The sequence below is a fragment of the Vanacampus margaritifer genome, chromosome 4 (assembly GCF_051991255.1).
Source record: "Vanacampus margaritifer isolate UIUO_Vmar chromosome 4, RoL_Vmar_1.0, whole genome shotgun sequence".
NCBI classification, from domain to species: domain Eukaryota; kingdom Metazoa; phylum Chordata; class Actinopteri; order Syngnathiformes; family Syngnathidae; genus Vanacampus; species Vanacampus margaritifer.
Genome location: NC_135435.1, coordinates 32107909 through 32129463, shown reverse-complemented (window position 1 = coordinate 32129463; position 21555 = coordinate 32107909). Strand labels below are relative to the sequence as shown.

Below are 21555 nucleotides of genomic sequence, written 5' to 3'. Positions count from 1 at the left end.
GTTTTTTTGTGGATTACGGAAGCGTGTGGCGGCCATTTTGCATCAAATAAGCGCCACTCAAAATGAACGTTTTCAAAATAAGCACACAAAGACAAACTTTCTTTGTAAAATACATTTAATCCCTTTTATATTTGGGCAAACAAGTCAACAGGAGCAGGCTGGCAGTGGGAGGGGCCTGTGGGCTCGTGGCCGCCAATCAGAGAGCAGCGACTTGAAGTGCACAATCGTGGCCCCACCCACGGCCCCGCCCCTTTGGGGACGTACCAGACAAACGACAAACGAGGCCTCTGCTAATTAGCTGCTAATTAGTAAGTGCGTTTGAGTGTAAATACGACGACGACGACAAGAAGAGGAAGAGGCGTCCGATTGGTCGACGGCTCGTTTAAGTGGATGGACGGGAGGACTCGTTAGTGGCATTAGCGATGATGGCGCTTAGCACAGGCTAAAAAAAAAAAAATCCTTCATGAGTCACAAGGCAAGTTGAATGGAAACTTGGAGATCAGGCAGGGGCATCCAAACGGCGTTTAGTAAACATGCTCACGTGCTGAAGCAGTTAGTTAAAAAGTTACATAAAACAAAAACAACAACATCTGCATTCAACTCTTTTGTCATCGTAATCCTTCATCGCACATAAAAACATTTAGCCACTTTTGTTAAACACCAACATGTGGGTGAGGCTAACTAGGCGGTTAAAAAAAAATAACAGCGTTGACCTTATCGACATTAAATATAATCTTACAGCATTCAGCAAGGCCATTTTTTTTGTTTTTTAATCGAAACATTTGAGCTTGACTTTCTTCAGTGTAACATATCGATGCAAAAGATTTTTTTTTGTCACTTTTTTTCCCCAACAAAGCATGTTGCTGTTTTGTGTTATCGTTAAAGGAAAAAAATTCTTGACTTTTGCCCTGCTTTGCCTTTTCATCTTTTCAAAATAGGCCACCAGGCACAATCATCGCATCAATCCTCTGTAGTGTTTTACTTTTTTTTTTCTAAGTCAAATATTTCACCACTTTTCCTTGTTAAACATGCTAATATGCGCCACATCGTGTATTGTAAATGCAAATATTTATTACTTCATCATTCATTTAGTTGATCCTTTTTTTTTTTGGAATCATTTGGGAATGCAAAGTATTTACTTTCCAGTCTATTTTAAAAATAGAAACAAACATTCAAATGATTTATTTTTTTCATTAAAACAAAAACCTCAAAACTTTTACCATTTTTTTTATTCAACATGCTGACGTGAGTGAAAATCAGCTAAGTGCGTGTTGTCGTCAAAAGGAAATCTCCAAAAAGATTTTTCTTTTATCAATGTCAGAAATCCCTTGTAAATGCGTGTAGATGTAAATTTGAAATACAACTTTTTGTCTAACATGCTAAAGTAGCGATGCTAGGCTAAGTGAGCGTTATCATTGAAACAAAAATCATCTCCGAACATTCTGATATATTTTTTTAAACCTTGATAAACATGCATGGTGTATCTTAAAAAGTATTTCACAAATTTTCAGCTCAATATTTTTGCAATTTCATCATCACGCTAACGTCGCTGAAGCTAAACTCGGTGTGTTATCGTCAAAGCAACATTCAATTTAGAGCATGACGACTTTTCTGGTGGTCTCTTTATTTTTATTTTTTAATATCTCATTGGATGATAAAAAAAAAAACATTTTCAGATTTGTTCATTGAACTTTCCTTTTATTTTTATATAATCAAACATTTTGCCACTTTTGTGTAAAGCCGAGTTAAGTTTAGTCTAGTTTAAAGAAAAATAATTGAGTTGCATCTTACATTCAACATGACCTTTTTCTTTTTTTCTTGAATCTTTTTGGGGAATCCTTCATATAGATGCAATTAACACTAAAAAAGGAATTTGGACACCCGTGCCTGACACGTCAACCAATCAACTTCATCTTTTGAGCTTTTTTTTCTCTCCTTTTCTTTTTTTCCTTTAACGTACGCGAGCATGCGAACGAGCGCCGGACAGCATCCAGACTTTGGTTCCAGCTTTCCCAAAAAGTGGGACAGGAAGTGAATGAACGTGACGAAGAGCGCAAACGTCTGGCAGTGCGGGATATATCCATGCGCTCAAAAAGCACTGTTAATATATATTTATAGATATTTACACACAGTTTATACATCAAACAGTGAAAAAAAAAAAACTTCAACATGTTATGAACCGATGTGCCCTCCTCAAATGTGGCAAAAATGTACGTACGCACAAATCATCATACAGCAAGATTTTTCCAGATGATTGAGAAATGCAAAAAAGAAAAACAATCTTGTTGCTAAGTGTTGTTATTTTGACAAAAACGGATGAAAAAAGCCTTTGTAAACCACTGCGTTGACTAACAGACGCCAGTAGATGGCAGCGTTGCAGCACTTCCTCACTCATGGCACGTTTCTTCTTCTTTTGTAATGATCGATTAAAAAATTTTTTGGGGCCAAAAGCAAAACAATTTTAGCACAAAGTCACGCTGCTGTTTTCTTATCACAAAAAAAAAAAAAAAAAAAAAAAACCTTCTCCACTTATTGGTCCCAAATTGGCGTTTTTGGTGAAACCTTCTAAAGAATGAAAAAAACTAAAAACTATTTCCAGGAGCAATTGTAATACAAGAGTTTGGCGCCTATATTGTTACCAAATACAGTATTCTGAAGTGCGTTTTGTGCGTGTACATTTTCAACATCCAGAACGAGCACAAAAGTGTCAAACGTGTCAAAAGGCATAAAAGAGTAAAACATTTACTACAAAAAGGATTTCCGACAAAATGATGGCCAAATGAAAACATTGAAAAACAATGACCTCATAATGTCGGAGGAGGGCACATGGGTTTTTCTTCAAAGGAGGATATACTGTTGTGTATCTACACGTGGGTCGGGTGGGCTCCAGCATGGGGAATAAAAGACGGGCGCCACCAAAGCGCCGTCGTACGGGAATCTAGCAAGCTAAATAGGAACGGCGCCAGGGGGGAGGAGCTTCTAGTAGACGGGACTGTTGCGGATTCCGCAGCACAGGACCATGCTGAAGATCATCTCAAAGATCTGAAAAAAAAAAAAAAAACAGAAAATAGGGCATTGCAATGGCCCAGCACGACTGACCTGGTCGTCACGGCGACGGTGCACTCACCATGATGACGGCGACCACCAGGGCGGCGATGCCGATCAGGTAAATCTTGTCGGAAAACAGCTCGGTGATGCGGTTGTGGCAGCTCTGCGACACATGCAATTTTTTAAAATCATCACAAAACATTCTGCAAAACGTACAGTAAATGTATACTAATTATTTAATACATATATGACTTAATAGAAATAATAATGAAAAAAACAATTTTCTATTTAAAAAAAAAAGTTGCGTACAAATGTATTTTCCCCCAAATGTTTTGGAAAGAATACTCTAGTAAAAATATATTAACCTTAAAATGGAAAAAGTGTGCAAAGGCATGGTGTTAAAATTATATAAAGATGAATAAATAAAAAAAAAAAGGCAAAGAAAAATACCAAAATCCATAAAATTTAAAAGCTAAAAGAAAATAATACAATGAGGGATTGAAAACTAAAATAAACACATGACATAGAATATAAAAATATAAAAAAATAATAATAAATAAAATAAGCAAAAACAAAAAAAATAAAAATATCAAACGTATAAAATGTATTAAAAAATACACATACAAAATCCATAAAATATAAAACTTCAAATAAATAATAATAAAATGAGGAAAATATATACATTAAACAAAACTGTTTTAAACTAAAATTAATACATGTTTTTTTTGTTAAAAGTTTTTATAGATATAATACAAAATGAAAAATGTGAAATTATTAGAAAAATGCAAACACAAAAATTTAAAATAAGTTGCAATTAACAAGATGAAACAAAACCTCAATCTAGAAAAAAACCCGTTTAAAAAAATAAAATACATGATTTTTTTAGTTAGCTTTTTTTTTATTTTTAGAAATGATCATACAAAATGTGAAATTGTTTTAAAAATGCAAATACAAGTCAAATAAATACACAAGAACATCACACGAATGTGATAAAAAAAAAAGTACTGCATATGTAATCATACTTGCATGCAAAATAATCACGAAAAAATTGCAAATCAATTGTGGGAAGCGACATTAAAGCGCTGACGAACACTAATGAATGGCTCATTTTGTTGATTAATTCTTATTATTATCATTTGCACTGCAGCGGATCGTGAACTTACGACGGCGGTCGCAGAGCTGGGACAGAGGTCGGTGACGCCGAGCATGTCGGTGAACTGCGTCAGAATGGACGTGCCTTGACCTTTGCCGCAGCAGCTCAGCTAAGAAAAACAAAAACAAAACACACACACAATGGATTTCATTGTTCTGATTGTTACTACGGTGTCTCCAGTCGATTTTTGTTTTGTTTTGAGTTGCAAACAAGCAACAGTTTGCCAAGTACAATTCGTTTACTAACATGAAACTAAAACAAATTGCATGTTGTTTGCATATTTAATCAAACCACTTAACTTTGTTGTATCAAAGTTTGGTAGCTTATAGATAAGACATATGGGGAAAACCATAGCTAACAAAAGTAGCATCAACAGTCATCTTTTTTTTTCTATCCTCTGTGAAAAACGACAAATGTTATTGCAGCTGACTTGTCTTCTTTGTGTTCTATCATCAAATAGAAGTGTAGCACTGTACAAAGTTATGCTGACCCCTGGTTGACACGACCCCAAAAGTGCAACAGGAAAAAAAAAAGGTTCAGTATCACGTTATTATAACGTGACAAATAGTTTTAATTTCATGTGATAAAATTCACATTTTGAGAGAGCAGCCCAAGCTATGTAGCTATTAAGTTGGATTTAATGGAGGACCAAAAATGCCCAAATTTTAAATAAATAAATGAATAAAAGTGAGAAAACTAAGAAAAAAATGGATATAAAAAAATCTAATAAAAAAATGAAATACAAAAAAATAAATGGAAATGGGGGGAAAAAAAATAATCCATATATATATATATATATAGTTGATTTTAATTTTCATTTATTTTTTGTATTAAATTTTTTATTTATATTTTTTATATCCATTTTGATTTTCACTTTTCTTCATTTATTTATTTTTAATTTTGTCATTTTGGTCCTCCATAGCATTTGTAAGAGAAAAAAAATGGACTGTGTCATCGGTGACCTAAACAGGAAGTGAAAATGATTGCATTTATTTTTACTTTTATTTATGGCTTTTTGTCATTTTGGTCCTCCATAGGATTTGTAAGAGAAAAAATAGGTTGTTGTCGCAGATGACCTAAACAGGAAGTGAAAATGATTGCGTTTATTTAAAGGAGGATTTGCGTCACGTCCGTACCGTCTCGTGGAAGACTTTGAGCACGGAGGCGGCCGCCTTCTTCTTCTCCGTGTCGGCGGTGACGCTGTCGGTCATGGCTTTGTCATAAATGGAGTCGTAGAAGTTGATCATCTCCTTGGAAACCTGACAACAAGAACGAGAGCAAACCGTTGGGAAGAATGATTTTAGAATACACCTTAACGCAAACTCAATTTGATCCCGTTATCCCCATTTGCTTCCTTCTTTCCTTTCTTGCGTAAGCTCATGTCAAACATTCCCGTGCGCGCGCGTGTGGTCTTACGGTGTCTTTGTGCATGAAGCCCCAGATCCCGGCGGCCACTTCGCAGGCAAACAGGATGACGAGGCAGGCGAAGAACTGAACGAGAGCACAACAAGGCAACGTAAACATGGGCGACGGCGTTTGGCTTATTTTGCAGATTGCAGCCACTGACCGTTCCCAGCAGACATTGCGACTCCTGGATGGCGCCGTAGCATCCGAGGAAACCCACCACCATCATCACCGCGCCCACCGCGATCAGGATGTGCACGCCTGGGGGACAAAAAAACACACATTAACCTACCTCAAGATTTTGGGAAAATAAAACCACATAATTATATTTAACGTGTGACGTGTTGTTTTGACTTTCGGCTTCAATTCTGTCCGTCAGGGTATAAATGTAAAAAATATATATAAATAAACAACAAGACTTGAAAAAGATTCCCAGTGCATGTAATGATCCCTAATGGCCAGCAGAGGGCGCAGTGCTGTTTAGTTAGCAAGCGTGAGTCATATCTCACAGGAAGTCATTTTCTTTCTTTTCATTCCTTTTTTCCTTTCTCTCTCTCTCTCTCTTTCCCTCAAAGTTCCACAAGTCATCTGTTGTACAGCATTAAGAGGAAAAGTGAAGACTCATAACATTATTAGCATACTATTAGCATTCTTATTTAAAAAAGTGACCCTACACAAGGGCATTAAAGTCCTCCTTACCTGTTGCTATAGATTAGCATAGTAACTGTTAGCATGCTAGTATTTGAGCAGGTCTAATCTGACATAGAGCTACCTGATTAAAGCGACTTTTTTAAGTCCATATCCATCTTCCTTTTCGCTTTCCATACCTCAGGCGGTTGTCATTTATTAGCCATATATTAGCATAGCAACTGTTAGCATTGCATAGCTATCTCAACAGATCACACCTGACCAGTGAGATGAGATGTTCCGGAATTAATATGAACGGTGCGCTCAGGGTGTTGCCAGGCTCACTATTAGCATGCTAGCTGTTAGCCTTATAAGAATTTCCGAAGTTCAGTTGATCTATTTCCAGGACCATGAGTTGCACGTTTACAGGTTTGAAACGTTAGTGGTCATTCATCTATGCGGCGTTGTCATGTCTAGCGTAACGAGATGTACCAAAAAGGCTCAAGGACCCATGTCGCAAACGGAACAGGAAGTCGGCCATTTTGGTTTCAAGCTGTATCGTTATGGGGAAAATTCCTGTTTCGCCTGTCAAATTGAAACAGCAGAATGGAAGAATGCCTTAAAGAGTCTCTCAAGGACCCATGCAAAAAAATTGAACAGGAAGTCGGCCATTTTACATAGAAGCAGCCATCTTGAGCCAATTCCAGGGCTGGCGTTTTGACAAATTAGCGGCAAACACAGCCTCAATGATTGATGATCATTTGAAGGATTTGCCACGAAAAAGGGAGTGCGGGGGCCCCCCCCCCCCCCGTCTCCTCAACTCTGCTCGTATCTGTGAAAGACGAGCAACGATGATGTCACTGTGGTTGGAAGCAGAGCCCAGGCCATCATCATCCTCACCTTCATCATCATTAGCCGTGCTTGTCAGCTGTAATTCAATTGCGGGCCAGCAGAGCCACTCACACTAATGCTCATTTCCAAATCAATATCTTGGCCGAAAGCCTTGCCGCCGTCTTTCACATCGCGCCCCCGCCCGCCCTCCCCTTGCTGCCATAATTCCATTTTCCTTAAGCGTCCTTTCCTGTCCGTCTTGATTTATTTCATCTGCCGCCCGACGCTCCTCCGCCATTAAGCGCAAAGTCTGCATCCAGTCGTGCCGCAGCAGCTGCTCACCGACTTGCGACGAGTTTGTACGGAACGAGGCCGCTCATTAGCGAGTGCGAGCGTTTTACGCCCGGTCGTAGACAACAAAAATATTCACAAATGATTTGAGTATTGAATATTTCCCAAGTACAAGCAGTCTTGAACACGTCAGAGTGAACTCTTGCAAACGAGCTCCAAAGATGGCGCTTGTAGGAAATGTGTCACCGTCGTAGAATTGCACACAATTATATTGACCAACAAAACAAAGGACTAGCTTATCTCAATTGTCATATCATGTTTTTGTTATACCAGAATGGTTTGAGGTCGAATGTGTACAATATTTCAAACATACGAACAGTTTTGAACGTCACATGAGCACAAGGAAGCTCATTTTGCTCATTTCTACTGTGCCAAAAATGTATCAAACGTGTCGCCAGGCTTGTAGACAAAAAATAATCACAAAACAATTTGAGGCTGAACCTGTGGAATATTTCCACCATACGTACGCTAGCTAATCTAGCAAAATAATGATGGCGATTTGAAACATTTTGTCAACAAAAATACTCGTCACGTCGCTAGAAGCAGCAAAATGTTTTGTGTGTGAGCTAATGTGAGGTTCTATTGTGGCGTTCTTCCTGCCCTCGCCACAGGTGGCGACGCGGCCGACCCGACACCTCATCTCATCTCCAGATGTGTTGAGCTCGCCACAATTAGCCGCCTATTGTGAAAAGACACAATGAAAGGCCTCTCGGCGTTTCCTGTGACGTCGCAGACGTGATTTGAAAAACACACGTTTAAAAGCTCACATTTTAGCCTCAGTCATCATTCCGGGATGCGTTTTTGCCACAAATTGCAGAAATGCTCCACACAAACGAGCATTCCTTCCTTGCTTGGCAGACGGTTCCAGCTGTGTCACGTCCTTATTGTACTTAGATTTCTTTTTTAGGTATCTGTACATTTTCAAATGAACTTAACTTGTCAATTATTTGGATAAGAATTTAAATCACAATTATACACATTTATTGGTACAAAACAAGAACATGTTTAAATGTAAAAAATATTAAGACAGATACATTTTTTTGAAGCACTAAAATTAATAAGTTCAACAATTTATAGAAGTAGTAAATAGTAAATACTTAGCAAAAAAAACAACTAATCCTCATTGCTCCAAAAACACTTATAAATTGCCATTGAACGTTCAAAAAATAAATAAATACATTTCAATAGATTTCTCAACTAGTGCAAATTTTGACCTCAAGTATGCTTACTATAGCATCAGACATTGTCAAATGAATATTACATTGACAAAAGTGCAACCTGTAAAAACATTTTTTTTACTGCATCAGAATATTTTTTTTTTAACGATTATGCCAATTTTGTGATCGTGAAGTGTAATAATCGAGATCATAATTGAATTTCGATGAAGTGTCATTTGTTCCATGACTGCACTTTTGTAAAAAAAAATCATTTTGACTTTTGTATCAGTCAGTCGAATCAGTGGTTGCACTTTGACCAGTGTTGTTTTTTTTCTACTGCAAGTGCATCCTGGGAGTCCTTTTGCAACGTCTGCTCTGCTTACACTTGCGTCGTTTATCCCAACAGATTTCGTTTTGGTTTTGCTAATTGCCAGTGTGTCTTGCACCAGAGCGGCAGGGATGGCTCGCCGCGGTGCATGCAAATGGTAGGCTAACGTCTTGTGACCGCCTTCCCGGGAGACGCGTCTCGCCACTCGGCAGCCATGCTGGAAGCGGCGGTTTTTCGGGGCGTGGCCTTGTCGGAAGCCATTAATCGTTTGTCAGAGACACTAAAAGCCTAAAAACTAAACTAAACTGAACGTAACCACAACATTTTGGCGGATCATGTCGAATTCCTGACAATCTTGCAACGGCAGATGAGATGATGGCATTGGTCGCAGCCCGCGAGGGAATGTTGGTGTCATCTGAGGACTTCCTGGTGGAGGTAGAAGCTACATTTTCAAGCTCATACTTGAACTTGTGAAGTGCGCAAATAAGCTCAAATGCAAATTAGGTACACTAGAAAGATGGGTGGTGCTAGCTAGCTAGTCCCTAGCTAGACCTCATGGGTGCTCGTTTACCTGCTAGGGAGCTAGCTAGCTAGCATCAGGGGCTAAAGCCAAACTGTGGCAGGGTTTTTACTTTCTGGACCTGGATTTGCCACCTTTGCTGATATATATATATATATATAGATATATAAAAGACCACCTAACTCCATTTAGCTAGCTCCCATGGTGCTTGTTTACCTGCTAGGGAGCTAGCTAGCTAGCTAGCATCAGGGGCCACCTCCTTCTGCCCTCGTCGTCTCCGTGTTAGCGGTCCAGCAGAGGTGGCAAAGCCGGGTCCAGAAAGTAAAAACCCTGCAACAATAAAGCTAGCTAGCACCATGGGAGGTATGGAGCTAGATAGCTAGCTAGCATCAGAGGCTAAAGCCAAACTGTGGCAGGGTTTTTACTTTCTGGATCCGGATTTGCCACCTCTGCTGGACCCCTAACACGGAGACGACGCGGGCGGGAGAAGGAGGCGGCGCAGATGTGAGAAGCTTCCACGGTGATCATTTCCAGGCAGCTGGGAGACGGGTGGGGAGCGGGGGGGGGGGGGGGGGGGGGATTGGGTGAAGGTTTGGGGGAGGGAAGGAAGAAAAAAAAACAAAGGAGACGCGAGACAGCGTGACTTGCATGCTAACCAGCAGCAGATGGGGAGGAGAGAGAGGGGCCACAGTGGAAAGAAAGAAGGAGGGAAAGGAGAAAGAGGGATGAAGAGGAGGAAGAGGAGGAGGAGGGGTGCGGCCAGTGAGGAATTTTTTCCGACACCAACAAGGCCTTTTCTCCTCTCCTCGACTTTCTCCAACAGGGGACGACGTCATCGCCGAGGCGTTTCCTTCATCACGAGACGCAAAAACAAAAATGAAAAAAATAAAACTAAATCTTTCCACTTTGACTCCCATTTTGATTTTCCTCCGGGCTTCCCTCGCCAATCAATCGGACACGCTCATAAGAGCAAGCGCGTGAGTGGAGCTCACGGGGCAGCGGCGACAAACATTTCGCACCACTTCACCATCTTACAAGACAACGACGTCAACAAAGTCATTTTGGAAGCAAGACTTTTCAATCGCTACTCGGCCGGGCGGCGCTCGACGGGCAACCAACGCCATCCGACAAAAACAACGGCATTTGTAGAGTTCGTGACCAAGCCCTGACGCAATGAACATCGGCGGCCGTGACGACTAATAATCGGTAGCAAGTACGCAACCGATTCCCTGCCGCAGACGAACAGCAGCGACTTTCCGTACCGATTCAAGCGATCGCGGCATCGTGACTTCCTGCGTGTTGCAAACGGAAGCGGGCCAGGGATGCGCATGCATGATTGATGGCCCGATACCTTTTAAAGTTGTAAACGCTCACCTTTCAAATGAACGCGTCGATAATGGACGTCACATTTGTCTTCATCAATGAGACCGCAGGAGATTGCGTCCACTTATCAGGCCCATTAATACTTCATGTCAATTTGACGGCGACTCCAAAGCAGCTAAAAGGTGCTTCGAGTCGGCTGCTTGCGCTGACGGCGTCGGTTAGCGCTGACGTCGCTTTAAGACGCGTGGCGGAGGACGCAAACCCACGGAAGCATACGGGAAATAGAATTCACCAGGAATGAAATTACTAAATTTCCCTCTGCTTATTAAAAAAAAATAAAAAAAATTTTCAAACACCAAATTGCCTGCCCCGATTTGTATCGACTTTGAATAGTGTACATACATGTGAAAATAATAATAAAAAGTAATAATAATATTAATTATAATGCATCAGATTTATATTGCGCTTTTCTAAACACTCCAACACGACAATTTCAAATCCTTTTGAAACTGAATTAAGTTGTAATAGTGAAATTGATTTAAAAATAGTAATAATAATAATAATAATAATAATAATAATAATAATAATAATAATAATGATAATAACAACAATAATAATAATAATAAATAAAAAACTAAGACAATAATACTCCAGCTTTGTTAACAGGTTTTAACCAGTGTTGTTCCGATACCATTTTTTGGCCCCGATTCAGATTCCGATACTCAGTTTTGCAGTATCAGCCGATGCCGTATTGATACCTCGTTGTTGTTTTTTCCCCCAACATGAAAAAGTCGTCCTGCCATTGGTTGAGAGCATTCAAGGCCCAATAGGACATCTTGGCTCGGCATGCAGTGAACACGTCACACGTCAGTGAATGTCGTGCATGAGCAACACACAAGATGTTGCATCCAAAGTCCGATATTAGCATCGAAATAGCGGTATCGGCGTCTTACTTGTTAGTACTCACCAATACCACTGTTTTAATGCAGTATCGGGGCCTCTGACGATACTGTATCGTATTGGACCAACACTAGTTTGAATTAAGTAAATACTAATGAATTATTTGAAAAAAATATTTGGAAAAAAGGATATTAATATTTTTTTTTATTTTATTTTATTAAACTAAAACACAATATTTGTTGCATTTATTGTTTTCCGCCCCTTAAATTGGTTTATTAAAAGGAACCCCAACTGTAAGGACAAGTTTGTTCTATATTATTTATATATTATATATACCATAACTATGAGATTCATTTTTCAAAAATCATTTCCCATCGAATACATTTTGTAGAAACTCGCAATGCATTCAGTGCGTAGTGACGTCGAATTGCTCTCTGACGAGCAATTTTAAAGAAAGCAAGCTTGGCCTCCTCGCGTTCCTAAACGGACCATCAACACGTCTGGTGAATGACGAGAGCTCGGCGGAGGCGGGAGGGACGGAGGGAGGTTCGGGAGGTTCGGGAGGGCGGTTGACTCTCCCCATCGCCTGTTGTTTTTCTTTTTAGGAACGCTACGAGGCTTACCTTTCTTTTTTTTTATTGACCTTTCACATTGCTCGCCAGCCGCCATTCGACGTCACGGCGCACTCGATGCGTCGCCACGTAAATAACAATGGCGGCGTACGTCCAAATAAAGTTTCCACAAAATGTTTTCAACTGGAAGTGATTTTTGAAAAATGAATCTCATAGTTATGTTTGTAACAAGCAAATAAATAATATAGGGCAAACTTGTCGGGGTTCCTTTTAAAATATATTTATCAATTGTTATTTGGTCATTGCAAATAAAATAAACTTTTAAGCTACGTGTATGTGTGCTGTTGATTTGAACAAATATCTACTACTGCATATTACATACAATAAAAAATACGGGTGAATTATTTCCTGTATTAAACTAAACTAAAATATATGTTGCATGTTTTGTTTTCCTAAAATGATTGAGTTCAAATATATTGATTTAGCTTATTTACTGTAAATTAAAACAAAAGATTAATTTGTGCCTATGCATTTATTTGATTAAATAATTGGTGAATGATTTGTAATTATTTTTAAAAAGGATTTCATGATTCAAACAAACTATTTGACATTCAAATTGGAACCATTTTGAAATAAAAGCGGCCTTTGCCCCCCATTTTGAAGAGTTCAGCCCGTGTGTGTGTGTTCATTTTTCCACTAGCGAAGCAGAATGAATTGTGTGGCGGATGTCGGCGAGTTGCTCAAAGAGTGAAAGAGGAAGCGAGCACGTACTGATGTAGAAGGTGCTCGGCGCCTGCTGTCCGTCAAAGTTGATCTCCAGCAGGTTGCTCGTCTGCGGGTCGTGTCGCAGCCACAGGGCCACGCCCAGAATTACGCAGCCCGCCAGCTGAAACGCAACAAGGGGAACAAAGTCTTACATCGTCACCTTCGTCATATGCTCATTCGCTTTAGCCCCTCTATGGCATTTCCCATTAGGCGTTAGCATTAAGGTAGCGCACGGTCACCAAATGTCAAATGTTTTGTGCGTCACTTTGACAATAAACACAAGCTGGAGTGACAGCAAGCACACTTTCCCCCACATTGGAGATCTACGAGTCATCTTTTGACTTCCTCAAAGTGATGTCATGTGACAGTTTCGTGTAGGCGCTAACTGCTAACCGCTACTTTCAGTGTTTTTTTAATAGGTTGAAATGCGTAACGTGTGGCGGCGGGCACAGGTGGCAAATGCAGGTTTAGAAAGTGAAAACCCTGCCACAGTTTGGCTTTAGCGCCAGGTGCTAGCTAGCTAGCTAGCTCCCAAGTTTAAAATGGTTCATTTGAAATATGTGGTTAAAAATGTTTATTGGGATGACTGATGTGGATTTTTGGACGCTGATTCCGATATTTGCCAGACTCAAATTCCCCAAATTTTGTTTGCGGCTGATTAATTAAAAGAATGTAAGAAATGAAAATAGCTGAAAATAGCCTAGCTTCCTTTTTTCATCCTTAACACTTACAACAATAAAGATGTGAATTACAAGCAGGACATTTGACAATTTTACGAGTCCTTTGGTATTTATTTTTCCTTAATCTGCACAAATTTGGCACATTTTTATGGGGGATATTTGCATGTCATTATCTTTGACTTAAATTGTAAAAATGCTGATTTCCAAAAAGCTCATCCCGACCGAGGATTTGAGTTAGAAGAGTGTTGACGGATCGAATTGATGGACGTATCCCTTGCGAAACGAGGACTCGATGGTACGAGGCGAGTCGGACCTCGCCGCGCCGCCGCCGATGTTGTTGTGTGTGTTGTCGCCGAGACGACGCGTGGCCTCGTCCCCGCTCGGCCCGACTCCCTCGCCGCTTTGCTGAGCGAGCGCCATTCTAGAGCGGAAGGCGGCTGCCTGGCAACTGCGGCGGCCAACAAACTCAACACACACACACACACGCACACACACTAGTAACCAAAGCAGGCGCCACCCCCTCACGGGAGTTACCAGCGAGACAAGTCGGAGGTCCGCAAGAAGCTTCACATGTAAACACACTTGCTGCCTCATAAACTTTAGAAATTTATTTATAGAGCAGAAAACCACAAAAGTGCAACAACTTGGAGGTTGAACAACATTTTCCGGAAAAATACGCCTCTAATCTTTGTCACGCAAGGGACAAATGTTTTTTTTTGTTGTTTAAAGGCCAGCTCATTCGTAGTTAAGATGATAGAAAAAGAAAACTAAAAGTCAGCATGTGGATGTACATGTTTTCCCCCATTTTGATGATTAAAATGAAATGAGATTTCTCTTTTGGTTTTGTTATATGGAGTATATTTTTCTGGTTTTCAGACTTCTTTTTCCTGTCTTTAAATATTTTTCCTGTTTTTTTGAATAACTTTGTCATTCAAAAAAACTATTTAAAAAAAATAATAATTATAAAATGTAAACAGAAAAAAAAAAAATTCAGAAAAACACAAAAAATCCCCCCAAAACTGATTTTCCTCAGGGAAAAAAAATTCAGAAAAGCAGAAAAAAAAAAATCCATAAAAAAATATGCATAGTGGATGCAAAACACTAAAAATAAATGTCATTATTACTAATAATGACATATATTTTTACGATTACTAATGATTTATGAGTAATAACCAAGTCTGTCACTAATGAGTCGTTAATTAGTCGGGCAATCGCCCACTCCTGTTTGGAGGCAGACATTTTTGAGTCAACCGATTTTTGTGGTCGACTTGGCCCATTTTCTTTTCCAGCCATCATCGATCAAACTGGAATCTCTTCACACTCATCAGTAGCTAAAAAGTCGGTTGGTGACATCTGCTGCATCGGATCTCGTGATGAGCGAGTTGCGGGCTGACAGACTTTTGGGATGAAATTTCGATTATTTTATGTAAAAGTGGGATTTCCCACTGCTGGACCAATAAAGGCCGCTTCTATTCTACTTTTTTTTAAAAAAAATTGTATTCATTTCTTCCAAACACCCAAGCGGCTCATTTGTACGGCAAGTGGCGCAAAGACGGAAAAGCTTGTGGAACACGTGCTGATTGGTCCACCATCTGTTGCTGGCACATTCCACAGCGCAGTGGCGTTTTTTTTTTGGGGGGGGGCTCACATCACGCCTAACGTGCGTTGCAAGACGGGAAAACTCCGCTCAAGACGCGAGCTGGGCCGGTCCCAACCACAAAGTCACGTTGACCAATCAGAGCGCGGCTGCTTCAGACATGACCAAGCTGGGGTCTATTTCAGGAGAAAGGGGTGACGGCTGGGGGGTGACGGCTGGGGGGGGGCTAACAGAATGTGGGGCATGTTGGCGGAGGAGTGGGGGATGGTGTGCGGCCTCCCTCTTCTCATAAGACCTTCTCCCCGGGAGAGGTTTCCCTCCCACTGGCGCCACCTCTTAACCCTCTCAGTGTCCGCTCGGCAGTGATTTATGGAAACAGGAGGTTTGGTAGCGGCTAATAACGCTAAAAGCTCTAAAGTGGGCCAGCTTGTTAAGAAACCAGAAGGGATTGGAGGGGGAGGTGTGTGTGTGTGGGGGGGGGGTCCATCAATTTAAGAGACCATCAGCCTTACAAAATAACACTTTGCTCTCGCCCACTTTTCAAACATGTATTAGGCATGTTTTAGCATCACATTTGTGTCAAGCAAATATAAGCACCAAATTGCGACAACACCCAAAATGAGTTAGCAAAATAACGTACAATATCGCTAGCGACACACTAATAATGCACTTTATGCATTAATATGAACATTACAAATATACACTATATATTTATTGGCATATATTTACTATATTGATTCAAAAGCAAAAAAAAAAAAAAATGCATCACATTTGCTGTTCTGCTTGATATTTCTTTTCACAAAACGTTTTTGTAAAATTTATTTACACATTTATTTGAGGAGGATGAGCATGTGCAGCGGATCCCAAAAATGTTGAGGACGTCCTCATAACATTAAATGTCAAAAGAATTAACACCTAACCTGCTGCTCTTCAAATTTGGTGGGGGAAAAAAATGATGGTGGACTTTTGTGTGCTGACGTGAATTGCTCCACTGTGGGCTAAATAAAGGCGTTATCTTACCTTACATGCACGTATACGTACATAGTTGTTTTTATGCACATTCCTTTTTTATTTATTTTTTAAATTCTATTTTTTATAACAATGTGTATTTTTACTTTTATTCATTCATTTATTATATTTGAAATGTTGGCAGTTTTGATCCTACGTATGAAGCTGCCATTTTGGGTCAAAAGCAGCCCATGTTTTACTGCTAACGACTAAAGAACGGATAAAGCTCAGAACACTTGTGATGAAAGAAGAATTTTCTTTTGGTACGTTCGGTGCCGATGTTGTCCCAGAAAACAATATTCTGCGTGTTTTCAGAGAAAATGCTGTCAAACGGCTGCAGGCAAACCGCTTTGAAAACGTCGTTCAGTAACAATGCTGGCATTCTCATTAAACTTGTTGGTTTGTTGATTTACGGTGAGCGCTCACTTGTAACGAAGGCAAATCATGTTGTTGTTTTACGAGGCAGGTCAAGACTGGGACAGGAAGTCGTTCTTACATTCGCGTGACTTCAAACTCGGAGCTTGTCAAAGTTTTCGACTGAGAGTCTAAAGGGGCAAAATGGCTTCCAAAAGGCAAACAAATGGAGGAGTCTGGCATTTGCCACTCAGACGTACAAAACAGAGCAATAACGGCGAAGAGCGAGGAGATAAGTGGCTAAAAGCAGCATCTTTTCTTTTTTCTTTTCTGGACTGGAGGCGCTTAATGCCCCGAATGTGAGGAGCGATTACGGGAAGAAGGGCCGCCTCGCCGCCGCCTCGCCGCCACCTCGCCGCCACCTCGCCGCCGTCTGTCGCCGTCTGTCGCTTTAATTGGAGCGCAACAAACAAGCAACAAATGTTATTGATATTTGCTACCCTGGCGCGTAGAAATACGTGCCGTTTAGTGGGCCTATTGTTTGCCGTCGGTGTCGGGAAATGTTGGAACGTACTCACACTTGCTATCTGTATGAGATCGCACACGCTTGCACACAAACAAACGCAACACGTGCATGAAAAGTGACGTTATGAGTCACTAACGTCTTGAAGGCAGCTTTTATTTGTCTTGATTTTTTTCAATAGTTACAAACAAACAAACAATAAATTCTTAGTTGAAACCTACGACGACGTATTAGGGCCACGTATGAATATACTTCTTTTTTTTATTTTATTTTAGAGGGCAGGGGCAATATTTTGAGAAAAAACTCGGAAATTTGTGACTTTTTAAAGTGGCAGGATTTGAGAGGAAAAAAACAGGTAGCGCACTACTCAGATTTGTTTGTGCCAATGCGCGTTAAAAAAATTGCCACTTTATAAAGTGAGAATTTTTGGGGGGGATTTGCAGCTTCATAAAGCAGCAAATTTGCAAGGTTTTTTCTCAGAACATTGCCCCCGCCCTCTCAAAAATACATATTTGTACGTGGGCTTAATACACCGTCGTAGAAACCCCATAATGAATGTTCATCAGATTTGCATTCAATCAGTGAGCCTTCATTAACGACAAATAACATCCGCTATTCGGCCACTAGATGGTGCACTAACAAAATAAAGAACAGATCAGTTGCCATTCAATACTACAAAAAATAAAGTCTGTGTGTAAAACATGGATGAACCAAACATGGTTTCAGCACAGCTTAGAAGCAGAAAATTTTAGTCAAGCTATTTTAAAAGTCGACTTATCCAACTTGCTCGACTTTTTTGCCCAACCCTACGTTCATCAATATTTCAAACTGACGCCGTATAGCGCCAACTACTGCCCAGGAGGACTTGACGTGAGATTTCCTTTTGTATTGTGACTGATATCGGCAGCCTCCATGACAATCCGATACAAAAAAAATAACACCGGTATCCGTGGCTCACCCATAAAATGAAATATTTGTCAATTATGTTGAAGTTGCTGCAGCGTGTTTCTCACATTAGTGGAAAAACACCCCCTTCCCGCCCCCTTAATAGTCGGTGTAGATTGTAATACGTAAATGTTCAATTAACTGACTCAGGATATTTACTTTGACTTTTATTTTAGGTTCTAGTGGCTCTCATAGCATATTTTTGGAGTTAATGTTTCTCTCTTATGTCTCACATTAAAGGCCGATCTTTGCACTGGCGACCAAAATGCACATACAAACCAAGGGCAAGGATACAACACACACACACACTCACTTAATTGCTCAAACATTCATTAACACACACTAGAACAAAGACACGCTCACACACTTGTGCACATTAACACACACGCGGTAACAGAATGTGGAAAGATGGAATCACTGTGATGACTCAGTGGGAAGACCCACAAAATCCCAGTGACGACCAAACATGACTTTTTCAACACACACACACTCAATGATTCACATGACAACACAACAATAACAGCACAAACTTCTTACTGGAGGAACCCACGGCAGGAGGCGTGAACGTGCACGCACACGCACACACACACACACAAAAGAGTAATTAACACCCTGCTTCAAAATGGCGCCGTAAGAAGTCCATCGGCATTTTATACCTCCACACAGAAATTTGCAAAACTTCTCCGCGCGCACACACACACGCACACACACACACACACACACACACACACACACACACACACACAAGAAAAGACGTTGCCATCCAACATGGTAGACAAGGGCGTGGCCAGAGGCGCGTGACGTCACGGGAAAATCATTTAATGTTGCATTTTCGTGTGAACCAAAAAGTGTAATGCCACACTTATAGAACGACAAGAACACGTACACACAATCACTACAACACAACGCCTCACACTGAAACGCACACTCACAATTGAGGCTGATGGAAACCACAAATTCATACACACACTATTTCACTCAAACACCCACGCGCAAATACACACAAAGCATTCGTTGTAAAGTAAAGGTAGGTGTAAAGGCTTGTGTCACACCTGAAGGTTAAAAACACACCAATCCTGTCAATAGCATCTTGTGCTAAAATGAAAGGCGGGGTGTCAAAAGGCTTGTCCCACACTAGCAGAGAAAAACAACACACACACACACACACACACACACGCGCGCGCGCGCGCGAATCATCGACGAGTTTTCGTGAAGAATGGTAAATGGGATCATCAAATTGAGACATTTGAAAATCTGCAAGCCCCCAAAAATGGGTTCGGTGTGAATCTCCACGCGGAATTTGACGTCCTATTGTCGAGTTAGCGTTTATGGATTAGCATAGCGCTAAATCAAAAGTCTCGCGCCCCCTCAACATTACATGTCTTCATTTCATCATTCGATTTTTTTTTTTTTTTTTAGGGGCTCAACGCGCTTCTTGTTTTCGGATTTTCGCGTCCACGCGTTGGCCGGTGCCTCGCGTGCTTTTGCTTTATGGGGCCCCGAACCCAACGAGGCGAACCCGCCAACCCGAAGTAGAAGAAGGAAAAAATGGGGTGGGGGCGAGCCAGCACACACAAGCACAATAAGGCCAGTAAAAAAAACAAAAACATGTTTGGTTGTTAGCTCACCCAGAAGATGAAGTTGAAGAAGAAGAGCAGATACTTGATACATTTGGTGCAGCCTTCGACGCCCATCGTGACGGAGATTTTGCAGACGACTTGACTTAACGGGACGGCAGCGAGGCGAACTGCTCCACACTCGAAGAAGAAGAAGAAAACACCCACACCCAATACAACCAACTGCTCCGGAGTTCCCACCCCACCCCCGCTCCTCCTACCGAGCCTTCCGCCAATCCAAGGGCGGCCACGCCGGGCCTCTTCCAGGCACGCCTCTCCCAATCAAACCGCTCGTGAGTGATGGCTCTTCCGGCCATTTTAGCTTCACAACCCCCTTGTTTTGCCGTCCTTAAATGCATTATTTGTTTTTCTATGCTGCTTATCGTGTCACCTGGGGTCACTTAGATATGTTTATGACTGTTTTGTGGATATATTTACTATTTAAAAGCCCAAGTTGTGCAACTATAGCACACATGGTTGATACTACAATTCCCAGATTGCACCACGATAGCCCCTCGCGGCTCCAATGCAGTCAAAATATTAAAGTTTTGTTTAAATACAATTATTAGTTTTATATGAGATTTATGATATAATACATGGGCAGATAGATATGTTTGTTATTATTGTCGTGATGTGACATATTATTTACACCCAAAAACTGTTCAAAACAAGCACGCACTGCTGATGGTACGATTCTCAGAATGCACCGTAACTATTGCTGCCCCGTCTTGTCGCTCTCAACTCCACTACCTTATTTAAATGCATATTGTTACTTACCCGGGGTAGCATAGATATCTTAATGACTGTAAATTGCCCGAACTGCCACATGGCACTGATACCACAACTCCCAGAATGCACCGCAAGTCGCGAGTATCAATGTTTTGCACTCTTTAAATAATATGATATATTTATTTTATTTGTCGTATAAAACGACTGTTTTAATGTACTGTATTTAATAGAACCCAAATTGGCTAAGGTGGCGAACACGCAGCTGATACTACAACTCCCATAGTGCATTGCAACAGTTAGTGCCTCGTCTCTTCTCTTCACGAATATCGGCAAATATCAATGTCGTACAGTGATTCGGTACATACGTCCTCTTTCTACGCCACCAATGCTGTCATCCAAGGCCGTGGACAAGCTGAAGTCTATACAAAATGACTGTTTTTATGGACAAAATGTCAAACTGTAGCGCACAGAGCTGATACTACAATTTCCAGGATGCAACTCGCTCCTCGTACAAAACGAGGGTTTTCTCTCGCACATTCGCCAGTTTTTATGCTGCTTATTGTTTTTGTGTATCACAGATGACACTGACTGACAGCATATACAACATGTATTACGACTGGTTTTAAAGGGTGCTCAATTAAAACGAATCTAATTCACTGATACTACAACTCCCAGAATGCATCACCATATAACTAGTGGCTTTGATGCTTTGATGCTTACTTTTACAGGCACAGATCAATGTTTTGGATTTATTAAAAAAAATACATTGATTTTGTCTTTTTTGTGTGTAAATTATTATGTAAAGCAGCCCAATTGTGATGTCACAGTGGGGGCAGAAGGGCTAACTCACACTGTCATATAATCAGAAATAGACAACTAAGATGGACTTGGTTGTTTAGTTTAACACTTGATGGTTCAACAGACACACAACTATTTGGATAAACACATTTAAAAGTCTATTTTACTTCCTATGTCCACTTTCAAATGTGGTAAACGTATTTGCGTGTGCTCCCGGGCCAACAGTTTTGCCGTTGACCTGGACTGTGATTGTTCCGTTGGGGAGTGTTCAGGTACGGTACCAGGCGCCGCTGATCGCCGCCCCCCCCAGGAATTTCTCTGGATTT

At 40.7% G+C, this 21555-nt stretch overlaps 1 protein-coding gene across 1 annotated transcript; it reads right to left on the bottom strand.

Moving 5' to 3' along the window:
- Positions 1–97: 97 nt before the first annotated feature.
- On the bottom strand, positions 98–19880 carry LOC144050228 (CD81 protein-like). The gene is made up of 8 exons (XM_077563313.1): positions 19715–19880; positions 12986–13100; positions 5769–5866; positions 5618–5692; positions 5338–5460; positions 4212–4310; positions 3128–3211; positions 98–3042 (listed from the first exon to the last, which is right to left on the bottom strand). The coding sequence occupies exons 1-8, from the start codon at positions 19778–19780 to the stop codon at positions 2980–2982; spliced, it is 723 nt and encodes a 240-aa protein (XP_077419439.1). The 5' UTR covers positions 19781–19880; the 3' UTR covers positions 98–2979.
- Positions 19881–21555: the final 1675 nt, after the last annotated feature.

Coding starts and splice junctions, on each gene's coding strand:
- LOC144050228 (XM_077563313.1), bottom strand. CDS start 19,780: ATGGGCGTCGAAGGCTGCACCAAATGTATCAAGTATCTGCTCTTCTTC. Junction 5,461..5,617: donor GCTTCATGCACAAAGACACC/GTAAGACCACAC, acceptor TCTTGTTGTCAG/GTTTCCAAGGAGATGATCAA. Junction 4,311..5,337: donor TCAAAGTCTTCCACGAGACG/GTACGGACGTGA, acceptor TGTTTTTCTTAG/CTGAGCTGCTGCGGCAAAGG.